At 34.9% G+C, this 23,549-nt stretch overlaps 3 protein-coding genes across 4 annotated transcripts in view; all 3 read left to right on the top strand.

Moving 5' to 3' along the window:
- LOC109356547 (aminoacylase-1) lies at positions 1–21,676 on the top strand. 2 transcript variants are annotated; one of them, XM_019599920.1, is made up of 7 exons: positions 26–42; positions 78–663; positions 1,328–1,590; positions 2,086–2,223; positions 3,288–3,527; positions 4,157–4,460; positions 21,666–21,676. In XM_019599920.1, the coding sequence occupies exons 2-6, from the start codon at positions 93–95 to the stop codon at positions 4,268–4,270; spliced, it is 1,326 nt and encodes a 441-aa protein (XP_019455465.1). In that variant the 5' UTR covers positions 26–42; positions 78–92; the 3' UTR covers positions 4,271–4,460; positions 21,666–21,676. The 2 variants fall into 2 exon arrangements, with proteins under 2 accessions (XP_019455464.1, XP_019455465.1); XM_019599919.1 differs by having other exon boundaries at positions 1–663.
- On the top strand, positions 7,385–11,111 carry LOC109356154 (pentatricopeptide repeat-containing protein At2g13600-like). The gene has a single exon (XM_019599490.1). The coding sequence runs from the start codon at positions 7,385–7,387 to the stop codon at positions 10,085–10,087; it is 2,703 nt and encodes a 900-aa protein (XP_019455035.1). The 3' UTR covers positions 10,088–11,111.
- LOC109356549 (probable protein arginine N-methyltransferase 6) overlaps positions 12,431–23,549 on the top strand; it is a 20,689-nt gene continuing 9,570 nt past the window's right edge. Inside the window, exons 1-8 of the mRNA XM_019599923.1 lie at positions 12,431–12,737; positions 14,994–15,059; positions 16,460–16,528; positions 17,213–17,248; positions 18,074–18,139; positions 19,750–19,818; positions 21,218–21,295; positions 21,841–21,919. Of these exons, the coding sequence (XP_019455468.1) occupies positions 12,474–12,737; positions 14,994–15,059; positions 16,460–16,528; positions 17,213–17,248; positions 18,074–18,139; positions 19,750–19,818; positions 21,218–21,295; positions 21,841–21,919 (727 nt within the window). The 5' untranslated portion in view covers positions 12,431–12,473. The remainder of the gene's footprint in view (positions 12,738–14,993; positions 15,060–16,459; positions 16,529–17,212; positions 17,249–18,073; positions 18,140–19,749; positions 19,819–21,217; positions 21,296–21,840; positions 21,920–23,549) is intronic.

A 23,549-nucleotide genomic window follows, 5' to 3' on the forward strand; every position in this document is an offset into this window, starting at 1 on the left:
AATGAAGGTATCTTGGAAGCAGAGTGAGAAGTGACCATAAAATAAGCTTCAATCTCCAAGCACTGCTATTGGAAAAGAAACGCAGTGTATGAATGGAATTCCTCTATCTCTATCTCTACCTCATACTCTTGTTCACAATCCCATCATCAATTCAATCATCATCAGAAGAAGCCATATCTCGATTCCAACAATACCTTCAAATCAACACAGCCCAACCCACCCCTCGCTACCAAGAATCAACAAACTTCCTCATCTCCCAAGCCAACTCCCTTTCCCTAGACTCCCAAACATTCGAGTTCGTGACAGCAAAGCCACTCGTTCTTATCAAATGGCCGGGTACAAAACCCGACCTCCCTTCCATCCTCCTCTACTCCCACACGGACGTCGTTCCGGCTGAATTTGAGAAGTGGGCCCACCACCCGTTCAGTGCACATGTGGATGATGGTGGGAGGATATACGCGAGAGGGTCGCAGGATATGAAGTGTGTTGGGATGCAGTACCTTGAAGCGCTTCGCCGGTTGAAGGCTGAGGGGTTTCAACCGCTGAGGTCTGTTTATTTGGCTTTTGCGCCTGATGAGGAGATTGGTGGACATGATGGTGCTGAAAAGTTTGCTGAATCTCAGGTTTTTGAGAAGTTGAATGTTGGAATAGTGCTTGATGAAGGTAATTCAATTCAAGTGAACTCACTTTGTTTTACTTTTTTTCTTACCTGAAAGAAGAAAAAAGTCATTTTAGTCACTAGAATTGTGACAGAAAACCCATAAATTTGGTAGCCATGATTAGTAAAAGAGTAATTTATGCTCACCGAAGACGTTTAACTTAATTGCAATTCTGTGTCCTTTCAAGCATTACATCGATCTCCATGAATGGGAGGTTAATTATTGTGTGTAGATCAACTAAACTTCGGTGGTGGTGTTGTAATTTACTTAGTCAAATTCGTTCAAATGAAGGGACAAGTTTGCTCTATGTTGTTTTTTACACTTTCAAGGATTTAGAAGAGGTTTTGCTGCTGACTAAATACCCTAATTCATCTTTAAGAGCAAATGTTCCTCAAGAAATTGAAAATCAATCACAATTTCATCCTCAAGAATCTAAAATGGATCAAATTAGTGACAAATTTTAGAGACCACATTAGGAACTATTTTTACTGTCATTTAAGATTCTTAAGGATTGACTTGGAATTTTTATTTCTCATGGACAAAATTGGGGCCCATTTTTTCTTAGGGACAAACTTGTGTATTTACTCTATTCTTTGTTTAGGATGAAAGAGGTATTAATCTTTGATATCATTACTGAATGTAAATGAAGTTTTTGTTTTGAACAACAGGGTTGGCTTCACCTGATGGACATTACCGGCCATTCTATGCAGAGAGGAGCCCATGGTGGTTGGTGATAAAAGCTACTGGGGCACCTGGGCATGGGGCAAAGCTTTATCATAATTCTGCCATGGAGAATCTGTTGAAGAGTATTGAAAGTATCAGAAGGTTTCGAGCCTCACAATTCGACTTGATCAAAGCAGGTTTGAGGGAAGAAGGGGATGTTGTTTCTGTTAATATGGTCTTTTTGAAGGCTGGAACTCCATCTCCAACTGTAAGTACTTGAAACTTTAAGGCTTGTGCATGACAAAACTGTCTCTGCAGCCTGCACCTAGCCGCATTCTGTTCTCTCTTAAACTTTTCATTTGACTATTCAAATATTTAACTAAAGATTGGCGAACCAAACTGGTATTTGAATATATCACACATTATTGTGTTTTAGTTTCCCTTGCCTACTGCTTAGCGGATTACTACTGTCTCGAGTTGGCCTGGGCCACATGCTGCATGTTATATGTTTGTCATGCTAGATGTTTATCGTATTAATATTCATATCAGCAGAATTCCAAAGTAAAGTTTTCAAAGATAGTCTTATAACTTACTTGAGAGATCTGACTTCTGTGCGTACTCTATGCTAAGGCACTAATGGAGCACTCTATTTGTGCCTATAAGGAATTACGGAAAATATATTGATAGAGTGATTTGATTTTCCTTCTGGATCTACTTTTTTTAATTGAATGAATGATTCTATTTGTCTTTTGCTGTCGACCAGGGTTTCGTCATGAATTTGCAGCCATCTGAAGCAGAAGCCGGATTTGATGTTAGGGTGCCACCGACTACTGATCCGGAATCATTGGAAAGACGAATTGCTGAAGAATGGGCACCTATTTCCCGCAATATGTCATTCAGTGTAATTAGCTAATTATCTACACTTTGCCTTATATTTGTCATTTATAACTAATAGTTGACTGTTTTGTTATCACTTTCATAGAAATGTCTAACTCTGGGAAATGTTTCTATGACTAAACTCAATTTTGTTTATAACTAACATCTACTTACAATATATCATATTATTACTTTCACATTCTGCATTTTTTATCACTTTTTTATTACAAAAGTAGTTCATTTTATGGGTTATCATTTCTAGAACAAACAAAACTAATGAAAAAAGGCTGAATTTATCATTTCTAGTTAGTACTAAGCTAAGATTATGATATAATAGAAAGAGCCTTTATAATGTGAAGTAGGGTATTACAAGTATGTGATTCTTTTGAGAACTGACTATTCTGAATTCCACAGTAAATACAACTTAAAGCCTGTAAAAAACTACAAAGTTGTGCCACCTTTGGATCAAATAATAGTTAAATCTATATTTTCTTTGCTAACTATCTCTTGCATATATAAATGATTCATTTTGTGCCCTGTTATTCCTTTGGGTAGTTAGATATTTTGGTACTAACCATTCTGTTTTTGGTTAGAGTCAATGGAGATTTCTTGAATGAGCAGTTTCTTTGGGATAAGATTAGGTTTTTGGTTTCTACTTGGTTATAAGCCCATGGTCTTTTCCAGAAATGTTGAGAAATTTGGATTGCTGTGCAGTATTGACGTTTGTTTGTTCTTTTGTAAGGAGGATTTCTTATTCTCCTAACTCTGATTTTTTTTTTATTAAAGTTCTTTTTGCAAAGTAATAATAGTAATAACAATTATTACATAGTGTATTGACCTCCCTATTTGAATGTTCTGATGATTATTCGATTGAAGATTTTTTTTGGACTAAACTGATTATTAAGAGGATAGCTGGAAATTGCCATTCTGTATTATTTGGAAATGGTATTGGACTATTGGTATGGGTGATAACTTTCACATAAATTTTCGTTGGTATACAACATGACTCGTTTTTTTTAAGTTTTTCTCTTTTCACAACAAATTTCTGTATAATTAGATTATCCAATTAATACATTGTACCTTGGGCAGTTCAAACAGAAGGTACCAGTGCACGATAACTCTGGGAAACCGATCATTACAAAAGCTGACAGTTCAAATCCCTGGTGGACCCTGCTACAAAATGCTGTCCAAAAGGCTGGTGGAAAACTTGGTAAGCCAGAGGTCTTTCCTGCCTCTACAGATGCACGGTACTTCCGCAGACGTGGGTTGCCCGCAATTGGATTCTCACCTATGGCAAACACTCCTATTCTACTCCATGACCACAATGAGGTGATTCCTCTAATTAAGAAACATACATCTAATTTGTTATTTAGAATAAACATACATCTAATTTGTTATTTAGAATTGAGGCTGGGATTAAAAGGCTTTTATGAAGATGCATTGCATTAGTTCTACAATGGTTGAAACAGTGTATTCATGGACAAAATTGTTTGAGGTCGATTTTTTCCCTTTACACATGTGTTGGGTGTTGGCAGACTCTGGTTAAGATTCGCCTTTTGTACTATGGCTTCTTTGCTATAGAAGTATAGATCGATTTTTTGGAAAGAAAAGTATTCACCATAAACATATAGGAGCTAGTCAATATATGACTACTTCAACTTTGTCTTTATTCTGATAGATATGATAAGTTTGTTTGGGTTCTATACTTAAAGGAGAAGGTAATGCCGGAATGGCGTGGTTATAAGATATCAGTGTTTTCTGCCTTTTGATTGGACAGTTTATCTTAAACACGAATGACACGGAAGTGAGGTTTTCTTTTTATTTTTAGGTGTGAAGTAGTAGCGCCAGTGTTCCTATATCCTAATTTACCGCCATTCTTCAGCAACCATTGCTCTGGATTTTACTGCACTGCATTTATTTTGTAGTTCATCTTTGACTTGTGCTTCTCCTTTTTGCAGTTTCTGCACAAAGATGAATACTTGAAAGGGATCGAAATCTATGAGTCAATAATCAAGGCATATGCATCCTTTGATGATCATGGAAAACATGGAGGATCCAGAGATGAGTTATGATCAACTGATGTAGAATTTCACCTGTTGTCAATGTTCAGTTTCTTCTACCTTTTTTCTTCATGTAACATTATCATAATTGAGTAGTTTCTGATGCGTAAACAATAAGGAGGACACAAGCGACTCAATTACACGCTTTGCTCATAGCAACTTAGCACTGTCATGACTGTTTTGATCAATAAATGCTGTTATTGTGTTAATAGTTGCTTCCTTTTTGTTGACTTTGGTTGAAAGTTGTTGCATCTGGTGGATGGTTTGGTAGTAGGGTTGAACAGGACCTGACCCTACCTGCTCACTCGACTTCTTGGCCCAATCATGATCAGACCTGAGTAGGTCAGGTTTCATCGAGCCTAGGGTCAGGTTCGATTTAAAAATTAGACCTATTAATATTTAGGGTTGGGTATGTGACAAACATGACCCGGCCCAGACTCATCACATGGTTACTTAGTCATTATATTTATGTGTCTCTATTCAATTATGTGCAGAATAATGACATATTTTAGGTCGAAAATATTATTCATTTTTTTAATTTTTTTGTTATATGTACATGATTAACAATATATATATATATCGTTTCATGTCAATTTACATATCAGTAATAATAAATAATATTGAGAAGACTTTATCTAAAATGAGTATACATTATATTTAACCGGGTCTAGCATTGGGTCCGGGTTCACAGGTTGTTCCATTCAAAATTTTGGGTCGGGTTAGCTTCGGGTCTAGGTTCAGGTTCAAAAAATAACCCGATCAACATTTAGAGTCGGATAAGGGAAAAGTCTTACCTATTCCAATCTAGTCCATGCTCATCCCTATTTAGTAGTGCCAATGAGTGGTGATCCAGGCAAAGAGATATTGATTCTGCATTATGGAGTATTCTACTATGGGTTTAGTCACTCATTTGATTATGCATTGTCTAAATTAAAATAAAAAACTAGTTTAAGAAAAATAAATATTTAATTATAGGACAAATAATCAGTTAATTAACATATAAAACTGTTTTTAACTTTGCTAACCTTGGATTAGTAGTACAGCACAGACAAGGACGATAATACAAAACTTATATCACATTTATCTCATGTTATGTTATCCCATAAAGTGAAATGTGTCATTTTATATGTTACTTGTTGTGTTTGGACAGCAAAATGTTTTATTATTAAACTTTATAACATATGTACTTCTTTTACCTACACCCCTGAATGGCGTCTTTATGTTCATGAGGATACTAGTTAAAACTCACATATTTCTTTAATTTGTAGCTTGAAAAATAAATATAGTGTAACTTGTTTGGTCCTTCTAAAAATTATAGATAATGGATCAAGTTCCTCTACACGTGTAGATGTTGATGTTAGGAATTGGAACAGGGCGGTTCATGATCGGGTTTGTGCTTATCCAACCCGAAATTTAAAACCGAACCTGAACACGAATTAAGCGAGGTTTAAAACAATAATATCATCTTTGAATCCGTCTGGTTTTAGGTAACTCGAATTCAATGGGAACCCACCCGAAACATGTATTTATATATATAGTTTCTATATATATGTTAAATTTCTATATAGGTTTTATATATGTATATATGTGTAACTTTGTAATTTTATATATATTAATCGAGTTCGGGGCGAGTTCGAGATATGGTATCAACTGTACCAAACTTGAACTCGGAATTTGCACTCGGTAAAACCCGAACCTAAACTCAATCACATCGGGTTTTCTCCGTTAAATTTGGGTTGGGTTCGAGCAGGTACCCACGAATTCGGTTTTCATTGTTATCCCTAGTTGATGTTCCTTATAATAATATGACTTTATTTGAATTCATAATGATTTTACACTTGATGAAATAGATTATTAATGTATTGATAATATATGTCGTAAGGATGCTTACAAGTAATTTAATATTGATAATATATGTATTTTTTGTTCAAAAGTTCTATGATATTAATTTCAATGAGAAGGAGAAATTAGTTTAAAATGCCAATCTCAACATTTTTGTTAATCATAGGTGGTTAATCATATCTTGTTTTATCAAGTTATTCGTCTTATCTTAGCTATTGTGGTTCAACAACTACATGAATATCATTTTCAAAAATATAGACAACCAAACTAAATTCGTATTAAGATGAATTTCTTGCCGACAATATAGTGATTTATATTGGAAAAAAAATAGCTGGAATTTTTTCCTTTGATAGTAGTGTAAGTTTCTTTATATTTTTGTTACTCAATTAGTTTTAGTTAAATTACATATTGTTGCCCCTAAAATTTAGATCAAGATCTACTACTAGGCATGAATATCCTCATGTGGTCTTCATGTTCAAGTCTTCAACATTAACATCAATTATATCACAAGAGAAACTTCATTACATAAAGGATATTTAGATGGGAATTAAGATAATAAGGAAGAGTTGATCAAATTGTATAAGGTAATACTAGATCTCTAAGTATCGTACAATATCAAATGTCAAAAGTTTGATTCATCGGAGCAATATTTATCAGGAGGGGCAACCATACACTCCAAAATAGATTAGTTTATTACTCATAATTTGAGATGATATTATTAGTTATACCAAAAAAGATGAGAATGAAAATGCCTACCACGAGATAGCACATATATCCTAAAAATTCATTTTTTGCATCTTTCTTAAGCCACTTTAAAAACCAAAACGATTGAGCTACTCCAAGTTAGGGATGCCAACAGGGTCAGTCGGTCATGAGTAGTACTTACTTATGCTCATACTCATACTATTTGTGGGTAGATATGATGGTAGTGGGCATCCACATATACCAATCGAGCTAATAGGTTTAATTAATCACGTGACGAACCAATCGAGCTAATAAGTTTAATTAAATAATCACCTGACGAACCAATCGAGCTAATAAGTTTAATTAAATAGTTTACAAACTCTTAACAAACCAAACCAATTCAAGTTAACGAGACAAATCCAATAATTTGCGAATTTCAATAGAACAGAATTCGAGCTGAAAACATAGCTCATTTTCTACTCGAACCGAACAAATTCTTATTGAATGAAACTCAAATTGACTCACTTTCAACCCTAGTCATACAAATCAAATGCAAAGCACAAGCAAACACTAATAATTACATGGTATTTTGCATCCTGAATGTATTCACTAGCAAGAGCGAGACTAACATGGACTACCCCTCAACGCCTTACACCCTTTCTTCTTTACCATTCAAATTCCTTCCACCTATCTTACATGCAAATTTCTCAAAACTTGTACGAAAATTTCAAGCATTGTTCCTCTCTCAAATCCAAACCCATCGCTCAAAAACTCCACGCCCAACTCATTCTCTCCGGTTTAGACTCCTCTCTTTTCTTGCACAACAATCTACTCCTCATGTACTCCAAATGTGGCTTATTACCCGAAGCTCGCCGCCTTTTCCGCGAATCAAATAATCGCAATATCATCACTTGGAACACAATTATCCATGCCTTAGTTGATTCGGGCCAAGTCGATCAGGCGCGACACCTGTTCGATGAAATGCCTGTTAGAGACTCTGTTTCTTGGACAACTATGATATCTGGGTATTGTCGAAATGGGTACCCTGAGTATAGCATTGAAACTTTTGCTTCAATGCTGAGGGATTGTAGTGATGGAAACTATGATGTTTATTCGTTTACTAGTGTAATGAAGGCTTGCGGATGCCTTGGTTATAGTGATTTGGCTCTTCAATTACATGGACATGTTATTAAGAAATTTGACTTAGGAAGCGAATGTTGCATTCAGAATGCTGTTGTTGATATGTATGTTAAGTGTGGTGTGGTTAATTTGGCAGAGAGTGTTTTCTTCAGCATTGAGAAGCCTAGTTTGTTTTGTTGGAACAGTATGATTTATGGCTATTCTAAATTCTATGGAGCTCGAAAAGCTCTCCATTTATTTGCACGAATGCCTGAACGTGATGATATTTCTTGGAATACATTGATTTCAGTTTTCTCTCAACATGACCTTGGGGTCCAGTGTCTTAGTATGTTTGTAGAAATGTGGAATCAGGGTTTTAGGCCAAATTTCATGACCTATGGTAGTGTACTTAGTGCATGTGCCAGTATTTCTGATCTGGAGTGGGGTAAACATTTGCACGCCCGGATTCTTCGCATGGAACATAGCATAGATGCTTATTTGGGAAGTGGTCTCGTGGATATGTATGCGAAGTGTGGATGCTTGGGACTTGCGAGGCGTTTGTTTGATGGTTTAGGGGAACGTAACGAAGTTTCTTGGACTTGTTTGATCACTGGGGTGGCACAGTGTGGACTTGAAGAAGAGGCTCTGGCACTGTTAAATCAAATGAGACAGGATTCTGTAGTTTTGGATGATTTTACTCTTGCCACGGTTCTTGGGGTTTGTTCAGGTGAAAGTTATGCTACAGTTGGGGAACTACTTCATGGATATGCAATGAAAAGTGGGATGGATTCCTCTGTTCCTGTAGGGAATGCTATCATCACAATGTATGCAAAGTGTGGAAATACTGACAAAGCTAGTCTTGCTTTTAGATCAATGCCACTTAGAGATACTATATCATGGACGGCAATGATCGCTGCATTCTCTCAAAATGAGGACATTCACAGAGCCCGAGAATATTTTGATACAATGCCTGAGCGTAATGTCATCACTTGGAACTCAATGCTAAGCACATATGTTCAACATGGCTTTTCAGAAGAAGGACTAAAGTTGTATGTATTGATGAGAAGAGAGGGAGTTGAACCGGATTGGATCACTTATGCAACTTCAGTAAGGGCCTGTGCTGACTTAGCTGTTATAAAACTTGGGATACAAGTTGTATCCCATGCTATAAAGTATGGCCTTAGTTCGGATGTTTCAGTTGCTAATAGTATTGTTACGATGTATTCAAGATGTGGACAAATCGAAGAAGCACAGAAAGTTTTTGACTCGATATATGTGAAAAACCTAATTTCCTGGAATGCTATGATGGCAGCATATGCTCAGAATGGTTTAGGTAAGCAATTAATTGAGACATTTGAAGACATGTTGAAGACGGAGTGCAAACCGGATCATATTAGCTACATTTCTGTTTTATCTGGGTGCAGTCATATGGGGCTTGTAGTAGAAGGGAAACATTACTTTGATTCTATGATTAAAGTTTTTGGAATTTCTCCAACACGTGAGCATTTTGCTTGTATGGTAGATATGCTTGCGCGAGCAGGGTTACTAGATCAGGCAAAGAATTTGATAGATGGAATGCCTTTTAAGCCAAATGCCACTATTTGGGGGGCTTTACTAGGAGGTTGCCGAATCCATAATGACTCGAGACTAGCTGAAACTGCAGTAAAGAACTTGATGGAATTAGACATGGAAGATTCTGGAGGTTATGTCCTTCTAGCAAATATATATGCCGAGTGTGGAGAGTTACAAGGTGTTGCCAATATGAGAAAGCTGATAAAAGATAAAGGAATTCAAAAGAGTCCAGGTTGTAGCTGGATTGAGGTTGATAACAGGGTACATGTGTTCACCGTAGATGACATCAATCATCCACAGATGAAGGAAATTTATATGAAACTGGAGGAGATGATGAAGAAGATAGAAGATACAGGAAGATATATTAATGTAGTTTCTTCTGCTCATCGGAGTCAACAATACCATAGTGAAAAACTTGCCTTTGCTTTTGGGTTGCTTAATGTGCCATCTTGGAAGCCTATAAATGTAATGAAGAATCTCCGTGTCTGCCATGATTGTCACCTGGTAATAAAGCTGTTGTCTTTTGTCACCTCTAGGGAACTTATCATGCGAGATGCGTATCGGTTCCATCATTTCAAGGATGGGTTTTGCTCCTGTGGAGACTATTGGTAATCTGTGGTATACATTCTATATCTGGTTCCTCATTGCTTTTACGGTGTGCATTTTTCCTCCTCAACAACAGGCAATCATTATTAAAAGAGTCTATTAATTGTACTCTAGTTATTACAAGAGTTTTGCATATGCTACTAGCAATTTGACAGTCATATGATGCTTAACATCTGATATTTCTTAAAAATACCAACACTAGTTGTTGTTGTTTGCCGATATATGATTCGAAAAGTAATGTTTTCTGTGATTAAAATTTGTTTCTTAAATGATGGATAAATGATTGGGGACCAGAGTTGCTTCAATATTCATGAAACATGAAGGAGGATGAAACAGGGTAAGATAAGTAAATACAGTTTGAAATTCAATGCTGTCACCGAATTCCCAACTTTAGCCTTCGGGAAAAGAGGAAGAGGATTGACAGACAGTAGCAGCAAGAAAACCCAGATTTCTCTGGTATCCCTTGCCTTGAACCCAGTCCACTTCAGATCATGTCCTTGAATACCCCTGTTTTTTGCAATTATTCTCTGACTTTGGCGGCTGGAGAGTCAAATGGCAAGAACAACAACAACAACAACAACCAAGTCTTGATCCCACTAGAAGTCGGCTATATGGATTGAACGAGGTCATAATGCTCTATCATGAATCAAGTTCATTGACAAAGAATTGATCTGTAAATGACAAGAGGCAAGGGAAATAGCATGGAGAAGGCTAACGGATTTTGACTGGATTCTAGATCTATGCGTAATGAACAATGAAGCAAAGGGGAGAATTAGGAAACAAGGTAACAGTTGAGATTTGAGAAGCTCTCCAAATTGCAGACTAGGATTTAGTGGTTTGACTGAAAATTGTGGGTATCAAGAGGACCTAATTCCATAACGATTAAACATGTATTATGTATATAGATTAATCTTATAGGGCAATCTTTGTATTCATTTTGTTTCCCATATTGTCAAATCAAATATACTAGTATAGATTTACAAGCATTGAAATTCTTCATTACTTCAGTTTGAAGGTCTGGCTGCTACACCCAAACCCTAAATAGTGACCAGGTCAGTCTTTAAATCCGACCTGATCCTACGATTAAATATAATGCATACTCGTTTTAGATGAATGCTTCTCAGTATTATTTATTATTATGAATATGTAGTTTGATATATAAAACGATATATATATATATATATTATTAATCATGTATATTATGGAAAAATTAAAGAATAAATGATACTTTCGACCAAAATAGTATCATTACTCTATACATATTTGAGTAGAAATACATACAAATATGATGAGCAAGTGACCATGAGGCGGAACGGGTCATGCTTGATCCCTATCTGGCCCTAAATTTTGATTCTATTTTTTGAATACAAACCCAAACCTAGACCCGATCCTATTCAGACCTAATCATGATCAGACTGTACTATGTGAGCAGGTAGGGCCAAGTCTTGCTCATCTCTAGGTAATATACTCAAAGCAAAAGATGCGTGTGCAAGTGGTTTTGATGAAGGCAATTGAACAAAGCATATGGATAAGTAATTTACTTTTAATCATTTAATGTATTTTATAATTTTGTTTAGGTTATTAGGACGATTGGGGCACAGTCCTAAGATAGGATAAGAATCTTAATATGGATTATGCATAATCAAGTTTCCAAATGTTAAATGTTTTAAAAATGCAGTTTTTTAGGTTATTATGGAGTTTTTTTCCTCCATAACACATACCATATAAAAATCCAATTTTAGAGGAGTTTCCCATAACTTGCAATTTCTGAAAAAAATAAGAATACATTGCACCTAGAGAAATTAATTTTGTAAAATCATCTCTCAAGTTTCATTTATTTCATTATTTTCTCTAAATTTCATGATTCTTGATTGTGATTCCATAATGAGATTCTAGAGTGTGATTTTCTTTGAGTTGCCATGTACATTTCAGTTTTTAGCAACAAGATTTTCTCTTAAATATTATAAAGAAGAAAAAGAATTATACTAATATCGTATAAATTTTATATACTATTAATATATTATTTACCATCATATTCATTAATAATTAATTCTTCATAAAAAGTAATTCAAATAAATTATAAATAATATAATGACTATCAAACAATGTATACATATTATTACACTTAATAAAGAATGAAGTGATGTATCTCAAGAGAGATTTGTTGCCATTAGTTAATATTATTCATATAAATAATATATAATAATATTATTTTTAAGATCAATATGAATATTTTATATTTATCATTTTATAGATGAGTTTTGGTGATATAAATAAACAAAGAATAAATAAAAAACAAATATAATTTAACTTTAGTTACACGTGGTATACATGGTAAATAAATGTATATGTGACATGACACTGAGTAACAGTAACACTAACAACAACGTAGATGTTTCCGAAGGAAAATGGTAACGGCTACCACCACCACCACCACGAGGTTCCACCACCGGGAATGGGAAACGGAGACAGTGTCCGCCGTGTCACGCGCAGGCCACGCGCCTCCAGTTCCACTTCTACTTCCAGTGACACCCTTCCCGTCGTTAGGGTTCCTGAACAGCAGCAGTTGCAACAACAGCGCCTTCCTTGTACGGAATTCGACATGGCGTATTTCAATTCTTATTCTCACCTTGGTATCCACCAAGAAATGATTAAGGTTTTTTTTTTGTTTTAATTTTATCTTCATTTTAGTTTTAGTATGTTGCTATTTCTCTAATTGATTATGAAATATATGAGGCATTTTATGTGAAAGGTGAATCTGATTAATATCTGTTTTAGAAATGAATGTGGGAATGGTGTGAAGGAAAATTTGACCTACCTTGTTTTTTTTGGGTTATTTGTTTCTTAAATCCCATATAAAGATGATCAATCTAAAAAATTCGGAGATTTTTTTATTTGTGAAATTATGTTGCTTGAATCTTGTAAATCCTATTGATAAAAAATCCCTAAACCCTAAAAGGGCAACTAGTGATATTAAGCTCCACGATGGGCAGAGTTAGGACCACTATGCAGGTAGGCAGGAGGCTGAATCCTTGATTTGAACCTATGACCTCCTTGTCACACGATAAAAACTTGAACCATTGCATCGTGGCTCCCCTTCCTCCCGAAACCTAGAAAATAAATAACTCAAGTATCTTGTTTTTGTTCTTCTCCATTCCCTAGTTGTAAGCTTGTAATTATCCCTCCTTTTTGTCTAATGTAATTTCTTCCTGTAAAGAAAAAGCAGAAGTATTTGCCTAAAAAAACACAAGTGAGCTACCAGGGCTAATTAACAACATTAAAGAATATGGCTTCAGGATGTTTTTAGATAAGGGGTTTTAAGGGAGGTAAAGAATCTGTTAAGAGGATTTGAAATGATTTAATATGAAAAGCCGTATTTTGATAATAAACAAAATAATTTTGACAATGATAAGTCTTTTGATAAGAACTTGGAAGATGAAACAAATTTTTTATAGATTTAATATAGAATATTACAACTCAGGTTTTCAAGAGCCTGTCTCTCCACAATTTCAGATTCCTCACAATTTTCTCAATGCCTAAACCCATAAGAGTCTGTTCCTATTTATAATTGATTTCATGCCTATTCCTAAGAGACACAATAATTCAGAAGATATATGGTTGTTCCCATCTGTACTGCTTCACGAAACAGTCCCTTGTTTGGCAACATGGGTCGCACCTTCTTGGCCTGCACCTCTTGGGGTTGGTTGTGCCTCATGGGCTTCCTGGATTGCTGCAGGGTGGGTCACACCTTGTTGTTCTGTTTCTGGGTGGGTTGATGGCAGCTTTTCCTTCCTTGTGGCGGATGATTGAGTTTTTCTTGTGCAAAAGTTGGTGATCGGTGGCCTTCCTCTATCATATTTTTATCTGATATTTTTTTTAACCCAAGATGTATAATAAAAAGTTACTCCTCCTGAGAGAGAATTTCCACAATTCCTCATTTGGTTGTGTTTGGATGAGGAATTTTAAGGAGGTAGGTTTTTATTAAGAGGGTTTATAATGGTTTAATATAAAACCTCCCTTATTGAGATAATAAAGAAAAGAATTTTGAAAATGACCTATCATCTCTCACGAGCTCAATCTGATTTCAAACTCTGGCATACCATAGCTTGCAATTGTACCCAAAAGAAATGGCAGTGTTCTACCAGAGTCTTCTCACTGGTGGTGCAAATTTGTGCTGTTGGTGGTTCCCAGACCATGAATAAAGCTAGGATGAGAGGAGGAACACCACAGTTGACAGCTTTATGTGCGTGAGAGGCTCAATGAGGTGGTGGTTGAGATCTTCAAGAATTTTAGAGACGTGCCACTATTGGTGCAAATTAGAATGCAACATTTGAATTTATCCAAATTAAGATGCAATTATGTGCTAAAAAGGGGTACAATTAATTGTATTGCATTTTTAATCAAGCAATCTTGTACATCTATTGACTGTAATGGTGGTATGATGTTCTCTCTCTGGTGTACACTATCTAATCTGAACTCTTTTTTGGGGGTTATTTGGCATTGTCGCTGAATGCGAGGTGTGCCTTGGGACATTTTTTGATTGTCAGCACTCATGATTTTATTGAAGCAAAATGGCTAAAGTAACGTGTCACGTGCAATACATGCTACAATGTGGTGCATATGATTGGAATAAGATTAGATCCTTGGATTCTGTTTGGTATGAGACACTTGATCTTTTTAATGACGTTTCTCGAACACATATGACGGTGATTGAGCAGCTCTGCTCCAATGATATTGCATTTCTGTTTGCTGTTTTGTGTTCCGCTCTTTGTTAATGAGGATTCCTTATCCTTCCATTCATTGTGGTCGGTTCTTCTTAATGAAATTTGAAATTTCTTCTTTTGGTGATAAGAAAATAATGTTCTTTTTACTTTCTTATGCTCCTTTCTTTTCTTTCCCTTGGTTATTGCAGGATCGTGTGCGGACTGAAACTTATAGGGAAGCAGTCATGCGGCATCAGAGTTTTATTGCAGGCAAAGTAATTTAGCAACCACACATATATTGTTATAAATTGAACAGCAATTGATCTGAGTTTTTTTTGTAAGGCAGAATCTTCTGGAAGTGTAATTAAAACATATAGGTAGAGATATAACATTGTTGGAAAGTCTCTCTAGAAATCTACTTTATTAATTAACAGAATACATGCACTGTCTCAAATTTGAGCACATTAGTCTATTGTAGCCCCACAAGCAGTGTTATTCAAGTAATAAAATAACTCTTAACTCACATGGTTGATCCACCATGGCAGATAGAAGCCATAGACCTTCAATCCCTAATACATACTTGTATGAAATGCAAAACCTTTAGAAAAAAACTAGACTTCACACTCTGGCATAAATGATTAGAGAAAGACGAGAGAGAGATTCAATTTTCCAACAAAAAATCTAAGTGGAATGCTTGGTAATTTGTCCATGGACCAATTCAACCAATTTTATTTCAGGTAAAACAGAAAGCCCTACGACATCAATCTCATGGGAATGAACCCCCTACTACTGATATTTCCATTTTCCCTTACTTGTGAGGATGTCTTGTCCTCTTTCTTTTCACTTTATTAAAGTAAAGATGATATTAGTATCCGATCATGTACCAAAAAAAAAAATAGTATCAGATCAAGCTATGCACACAAACAAACTTGAAAAATCGCACTCATGGTAGCAGAAAGATAAAGCTGGAGACACTGCTGACACATCATGGGTCTGTATCGTCCCTTTCCAATCGTCACTCAGACCTTGCTTACCCTCCCTTCTTCTTATTCCTATTCACTAACAGAATCATGCCCCATGTGTGGAGGCTTGCTATATACACTCCCCCAAACTTATCCCTACCCATATTTCTCTCATTGCCTCCACATGATTCTAATTTCCACCTACCCTTGCCTTTTTTCTTAACATACACCTTAGCCTGTGGGCTGGCTAACTTTTACCTCTAGACAACCTTAATTTAAATAGAACTCTAATCTTAATTTTTATTAAAGGTAAAATCTACTTATCATGACTACTAGAAGTGAATTTCCTAATTATTTGTGAACTCTTGCTATATGATAAAATCGGTAATCCTTATAATTACACATGTGATGTCCCAATTTCATACTAATTCTTTTCTCAACCCTTGGCCCAAAAGATAGGACTTCTGTTCAGCTCCTACTGAAGGAAGTGGATGACTGAACTCATGTAGAGGAGGACATCTTGTCCCGGTTGTGTTATCATACTGTTAAGTGGTTAACAAATCAGTGATGCTTATGTTACATAAGCATATACAACTTGTTATCATGCATTATTTGCTTGTTTTGATTTGAATTTTTTTTGGATTTTCCAGTCTTCCCTTCCCTTCCCTCCCCCTATTCCCCCCTCTTCTCCCTAAAGCATTATATGCCTTCAGGTTGTACTTGATGTGGGATGCGGTACAGGAATCCTTTCTATATTTTGTGCTCAGGCTGGTGCAAAGCGGGTAAGCTCTTTCATATTGACATTGGTATACCCTTTTAGTTGATGTGCAAGACTGCCGTTACAATTTATCCTTTTTAAACTTTTAAAAGCTATTTTTTTACTTTCCCCTTGCAGCAAGGGTTTAAATCCTAGAAACAGCCTCTCGGTGGGGATAAGGTTGTATACATATACCCTTCCCATAACTCCATCTAGTGAGGGTGACATTCACTAGGTCACCCTTTTTTATTTCCTGTAATCCGTTTTTCAGTTTCTAAATCACGTGATGTGATATTTTTATTAGATGCTTTTGAAATAGAAGAAAAAATATTGCTTGTAGATACCTTTTCATTATGGCTGGATTAGATCTCGCATATTCTGTGTTTCATTGTTTAAGTTTGCAGTTGATAAAGTCTTGGCCTTGACAGGAATTTTATTGAGCTTTAGCACCTTGTTATGTCAAGGATAAGTTGCTTTTTTGCTTTGTATTTCTTTTCATTTCTATTTTTTTCTACTCCTTTTGTTTTATTTAAAATTAAGATAGTTGAGTCATACTGTTTAGGATTATTAAGTCTTTCAATTGCTGTACTTGGCAGACATGTATTTTTTGTTTTCAAAATTAAGCTTATAATGTATTTGTTTCAAGCTTTGACTTATTCCATCATTCAAGTGTTTGACATGCATGATATTGTTGTGTTTGTCTTACCAGGTGTATGCCGTTGATGCCAGTGACATTGCCCTGAAGGTAATCTTCAAAGATTTAGTTTTCGTTGGTATAAGCTTCGTTTAGTTCTGATGCTAATAAGAAACACTCGAGTTTCTATTTATGCCAGTAAGCAATACTGTTGCAAAAGCTTTAGATTGTTACAATTACGTGCATCATAAAAAATAAACTGAAAAATATGCTTTCCATTGTGTTTATAAGATGCTTTTTAGGTATTCTACTATTTTCTGTTAGGTATTTCTGTTTTCCTTACATCTAAAGCATTGTAAATTTGTAATTTATAATTAAATTTCTTTTCTCATTTATTGGATTATGTTACGTTGTTTTTAATAAAGCTTATATACGAGATTTGTGTTTCAAGTTCTGTGCAGACAGGTACTTACCGTGATTTTCGTTTTTTATGCCCGTGAAAATATAACTGGCACAGCGGTGCTGCATCTCTTAGTTTTTCTATGATATTAGAAAACTATTTTAATTTATTTATTGAAGAGGTTCAGGAATTAATTTTGATCTCCTGCAGTGTAAAAGGGTTGTTTTAATTGTCAGTGAACCGTACAATGCTCTACTGATTTCAAGAATTGTGAAAAGCATTTACTGCAAGTAAAATACTTCAATGACTCCAATGATTTGGTTCTGTCTTGTTTAATGATATTGCATAGAGGTTTACTTGGATAATAAATCAAACTTCAATATCCCACCGATTTACAATTTTGAGCTGGATTCTTCTGTTGCTCTTCTAAAGTTTGGTGGTTGAGGTCTTGAATGCAAATAAGCTGTTTATCATGTTTGGTAATACTTTTGGTCTTGAGTTTCTGGTTTCAATTTGTTGTTTTCTTTTTCATGTAGGCACATGACATTGTGGAAGCAAATAATCTGTCTGATGTTGTGGTCGTATTACATGGACGAGTTGAGGTACGCTAACACCAAAATTTCCTATTACAATGGTATAAATATTAGCATGGTATTTGGCATGTACAATGACTAAGCCATTGGGATTTGTGGTTGAAATAAGTTCCAAAAATTTGGCTTTGAAATAATATTGTAATTGGTGCAAATTAGCTAGGGAACTAATCGGTCGAGTAACATAGACGATATAGTATAAAGTAGAATGTCTATATATACAAAAACATATATGAAAGGGCGTAAGGTTTCACAAACGAAGAAATAAGTTTTTCTTAATAATTATAGATGTAAATTCAAGGAAAAAGGTTCGCCATAAAATAGCTGACTATGGCTTTTGTATGACCTTTCAAGTTACACGACTTCATGTTTTCAGAATTCCCTATTACAATTATCAACTCCTATATATTAAATTAGTGATCACTCTCTTCAACTTCAGCAATTTTCCGTAATCTATCTACTCATTGCACCATGTGTCATATTTTAAATGCATTTTCAAGTATGCTTGCTTATTTCCCCCCACTTAATTGTATTCCTTTTCATGACAGTAATTCTGTATTTTTTGGGTACAGTTACACAATTTCTTTTGGTACAGGATTAACATTTCTAATTATTTATATATTTAGTATAAATATGATAATTTAATCAATTATAGTTTTTATAATTACCAAATTTGCTCCTTATTTTTTTTGATTTATTTCTTTCTTTTTAAGAACAAATATTTCTAATTACTAATACTAGTTTCTATTCTTTTCAGAATGTATTTTCAAAATCTACTAACTGATAACTATCACTATCAAATCCATTCATTATTAACTTATTTCCATTTAGTTTTTTCTTTTTCTGGATAAAGATTTAAAAAACAAGAACATTCACACATGAAATCAATGTTTTAGAGTGATTAAATCTGTTGTGCTACTCTCACATACAAAATAAAACACGCCATTCTGAACTTTATTAATGTTTAAATAATTTTTTAAATTATATATGCATATCTTCTTTTTAATTATAAACCTTTTAATTTATTTTATTTTTATATTTTTTAAATTCAAAATAACCATACACTCTTGCTAGTTGAACTAGAAGTTTATGAGTACAACTAACTAACAACTGCCAAACTATAATCCTCGACTCTTACTATTAACCCAAACCCATTAGTCGTTCTTGGGACTTACAAATAAAACATTAGAAATCTCAACTAACATAGATCCAAAATACTACTCATAACCAGAAGCTATGGAATTGAATTGATTTTTGGAAATATAAGTATAAAAGTACTACTAAATATTTGCTTTTCTACTGCTCTTGCATCAACGAGATTCTAGCCTGAGGTTTATAAGACCTGGCTGCCTTGCGTTCTCGAACCACAATGGGCAGCTATTGTTTTGTGATTTGCCGGGGTTTTTATTAGATACATTTGGCTTTGTCACTGTAACGTTTTGCTATTTTTTCTCTCTAATAAAATATCTCGATAATATTTGTTTATGTTTAGTTTATATGTTGTTTTCTGAAGATTTAGTTTACTCTGAAATTTATGATATTTTTAATTTGCCAACTTCATATTCGCTACTAGGAACCAGCTGTGTCATTCTGATACTTACCTTAGGTTATGGTTATTACAGGATGTTGAAATTGATGAAGAGGTGGATGTTATAATTTCAGAATGGATGGGCTATATGCTTCTATATGAGGTGCATATTATGAATTAAGATTCTTGTGGCTGCTTGAGTAAATATATATTTTTGACAGTTGAAACAAATTATCATATGATATTATGATATTAGTGGAAGAAAAACAGAAATTACATTTCAGGGGGACTGAATTAATAACATAAAGGAATTGAAAAGAAAATTGTTTTATCATCACTATAAAAAAATTGATCTGAAAGCCTTGCAGTTTAGTTGTGTACAAAATTGAAGTGGAAATGAACTTCTATATAGGCAAAACAGAGAAGCAAAAAAGGAAACAGAATAGGTAGATCTCAGAATCAAACTAGGAATCCCTAAAAGCTATCATTATATCAATAATAATAAAACATAATAATTGACGACAGTCCCTCTAATTCTGAAATGTTGTAATTTCTTATGATATTTCGGGATTGCTTCCCGTCAAGATTACTAATAGGATATATCGAAGAAATAGTTAATGTATGATCATGTTCCTGTTGATAGAATTGAGGGAAAAGAGAGACATATGATGAGATCCATGTGTTTCAAACCTACTTAGAGGATGCTCCTGCATATACTTAGTGTAATAACCCTATTTACTTGATATGATTAAATATGATATGTGTAAGTGCACTATCTACATAAATAACTATAAGGATTCTAACACTTTCCATCAATCTGGATAGATACCTTATTCGAGGACCTTGTAAAAGACGTAGTGAAAACATCCGCTAATTGATCAATGCTGGTGACAGATGCCTTCACTAGAGCAACACTTCCATTGCATCTCCACTACCACTCACCCATCAACTCATGAGCCTCCATGCTTCCCTGCATCCTCCACAACCCAACCACAATGTGAAAATTAGAAACTAAGAGAGAGAAATTAATAGAGAGGGACTGAGGGAGAGAGTAGAATAGGAAAAAAATGAATTGTATTATTTCCTTGATTCTGAGAAGTATCATAGAATGATAGTCAGGCTTCTATTTATAGAAGCCGTGGCAGTTACAGTTTTATGCAATTGCCCTCTAACTAGACTAATAATTAACTACTCTTTGCAACAGTCTAGCAATATGCTAAACTGTTATAGTCCTTAACAGTTATTCTCTAATACGAGACAACCATAACCACCACTCGACATTGTGCCACTTCAGGACCAACCAACAACCACTAGCCACTGTCTAATTTTCTGAACTGCTTTTGGAAGCAGGGCACTGGTTTGGTTAAGATATTAGAAATCTGTTAAATTATGTGGACCTGTTTTATTAGTGTTTTTTGTTGCACACCCCTGTTCTTTGGTTTCAACATAAGATGGCTTGTTAATTTACTCTGAAACCTAAGCATGACATTACTTTCTCATCTTTTCGCTGTACATCCACTTTTATAATTTATATTTGCTTGAAGAATTTTCTTTTCTTGTAGAGCATGCTTGGAAGTGTTATTACGGCCAGAGATCGCTGGCTCAAACCTGGTGGTCTTATTCTTCCTTCAAACGCATCGGTATGCTTATTATTTTCTGCTAATATGAAGATATATTGCTTATAGGGATCACTTCTAAAAAATTGTCAAGGAGTAAGCTAAGTTTACTTTTAGATATACTTTTTTTTTATTTTAAGTTAATTTTATAATTTACTTGAAAACAGTGGGATTATTATTCTGAATCCGAACTGCTTGTTGTCATAAGAAAACTAAAACCTATTTTATGCTACAAATGGAGGTCAAGTAGTAGTGCAGTACTACTAGTTCAAGCCCGGCCAAATAAGCCTGAATGAATCTGATGGGATATATGATTACAAATACATGTAGTCTTGAATTACTCGAGTGTCATTGAGGACTTTGTAAACACTGGATTTAGTTTATCTTGTAAAAGATAACGGCCTTTTAGTGTCTTGTTGGGCGGCCTAGTGTATGAAGATCCCACCAAGTGGAGTCTCGGGAGGGTATATTTATGCAGCCTTATCCTTGCAAGCGAAGTGACCATTTCCAGTCTTTTAGTGTCTTCTTTATGTGGGGGAAATGCTAACCTATTGTTTTACTTTTTCCAGTTGTACATGGCTCCTGTAACACATGCTGACAGATACAGTGAATACATCGATTTCTGGCGCAACGTATATGGAATTAATAGTGAGTGTACTACTTGGTAACTTATATGACACACCAGATTGTTAAGTATATTTCCATTTTGATTTGTACTTCTTACAAACTTTATCTGCATGCTAAAGCTACATTCACTTGTTTACTGTGTCTTTGGATGTGCTCTTCTTCACAACGATTACCAAATAATCTGACTCTATAAATTAGCATTGCACTTTGTCTTAGCTTGTTGCGTGTCTGAAATATGAGCGAACATTATCCAATGTAGTTACAAGTATGGTATACATGTAAAATGAAATAAACATGAGTACAATGTAGTACAAATAGTACATAAGACTTATACTCTTAATCACAGGAAACACATGCTCAATATGCTACTCTTCACACTCCCCTCAAGTTGTATAGATGTCGAACATGCCCAAATTGTTACACAAATGGTTAGTCCTGCCGCCATAAAGAGTTTCAAGATGATGTCAGCTATCTGTTTTGTAGTTGAGATATTAGAATCTGAAGATTCATGAGACAGAGAGAGAAGAAAGGATAAAAAGAACTGAAAACTATAATTCTGTTATCAACTGAATAATGGTAAGAAGACCACTATGTATAGTAAGTAGGTACAAGAGAGTGCCACCTGGTGCTAGATATAACAACTTCACTTATCTAAGCTATTACAATAGTCTTAACATAACTAGCCTGCTCTAACAGTCTGTTGTTACTGTAGCTTGCAACAATTATAAATGCAACAATTATAAATGGTACAATTATACTGTAGCTTGCAACAATTGTATAGTAAGTAGGTACAGTCTGAGTCACGACCAAGTTGCTATCTTTAAGACGTTTTGTGGCACTATCTAAAATGTGCAAGCAGACTATCAACCACGCCGTCCCTAGGATAAAACAGTCCAGATCTCTATTATCAAATTCTTACTACACTGTAAGAACCGATCTCGAATACACCCACCATAATATGACTACTAGTGCCAATTCTGAAAATCTCCACAATATGGCTACCCGTGTCAATTCTTTTCCCACAATCTGACTACCTGTGTTAGTTCTCGAAATACCTAAAATATGACTATCCGCGTCAATTCTTTTCCCTCAATCTGACTGCCATTGTCAGTTCTCGAAATTCCCACAACTTGGCTTCCTGTGCCAATTCTTAGTGTCACAGAAAGAAATGGGGAGAAGTTTGCCAAAAATGCATCGGCGGAAAATATAAGGGAGAAAGATATTAGAAGTGCTCTAATTATTGGTTTTCCATTGCTTAAGTTGTTTAGTCTGTTACCTTTAGTTAGAGTTTGTTAGAACCGAATCACTCTCTATTGTTCTCTATATAAAGGACTCAACTCCTCATTATTAGGATTTGATGATGAGAGAAGAAGAATCGGTGAAGAGGAAAGTGCAGAAGAAGGATATCCTTCTGTGAGAGAGAGAGAAAGAAGACGAAGAAGAAAGAGAGAAGACGTGAATGAGAGAAAGAGAAATCTGATTTTTATATATTGAAATGAATTGAATTATTGAATTATAAAGTGCACATGCTCAATATTTATAAACAGCAGAGAAAAGAAAAGGAAATGTATCTGGACATGCATAGGGGCCAAATACATTAAAAAGGGGAAGGGAGATAGTTGCAATGCAGTTACAAAAGTATTTAAAACTA

The sequence above is a fragment of the Lupinus angustifolius genome, chromosome LG09 (genome assembly GCF_001865875.1).
Source record: "Lupinus angustifolius cultivar Tanjil chromosome LG09, LupAngTanjil_v1.0, whole genome shotgun sequence".
NCBI classification, from domain to species: domain Eukaryota; kingdom Viridiplantae; phylum Streptophyta; class Magnoliopsida; order Fabales; family Fabaceae; genus Lupinus; species Lupinus angustifolius.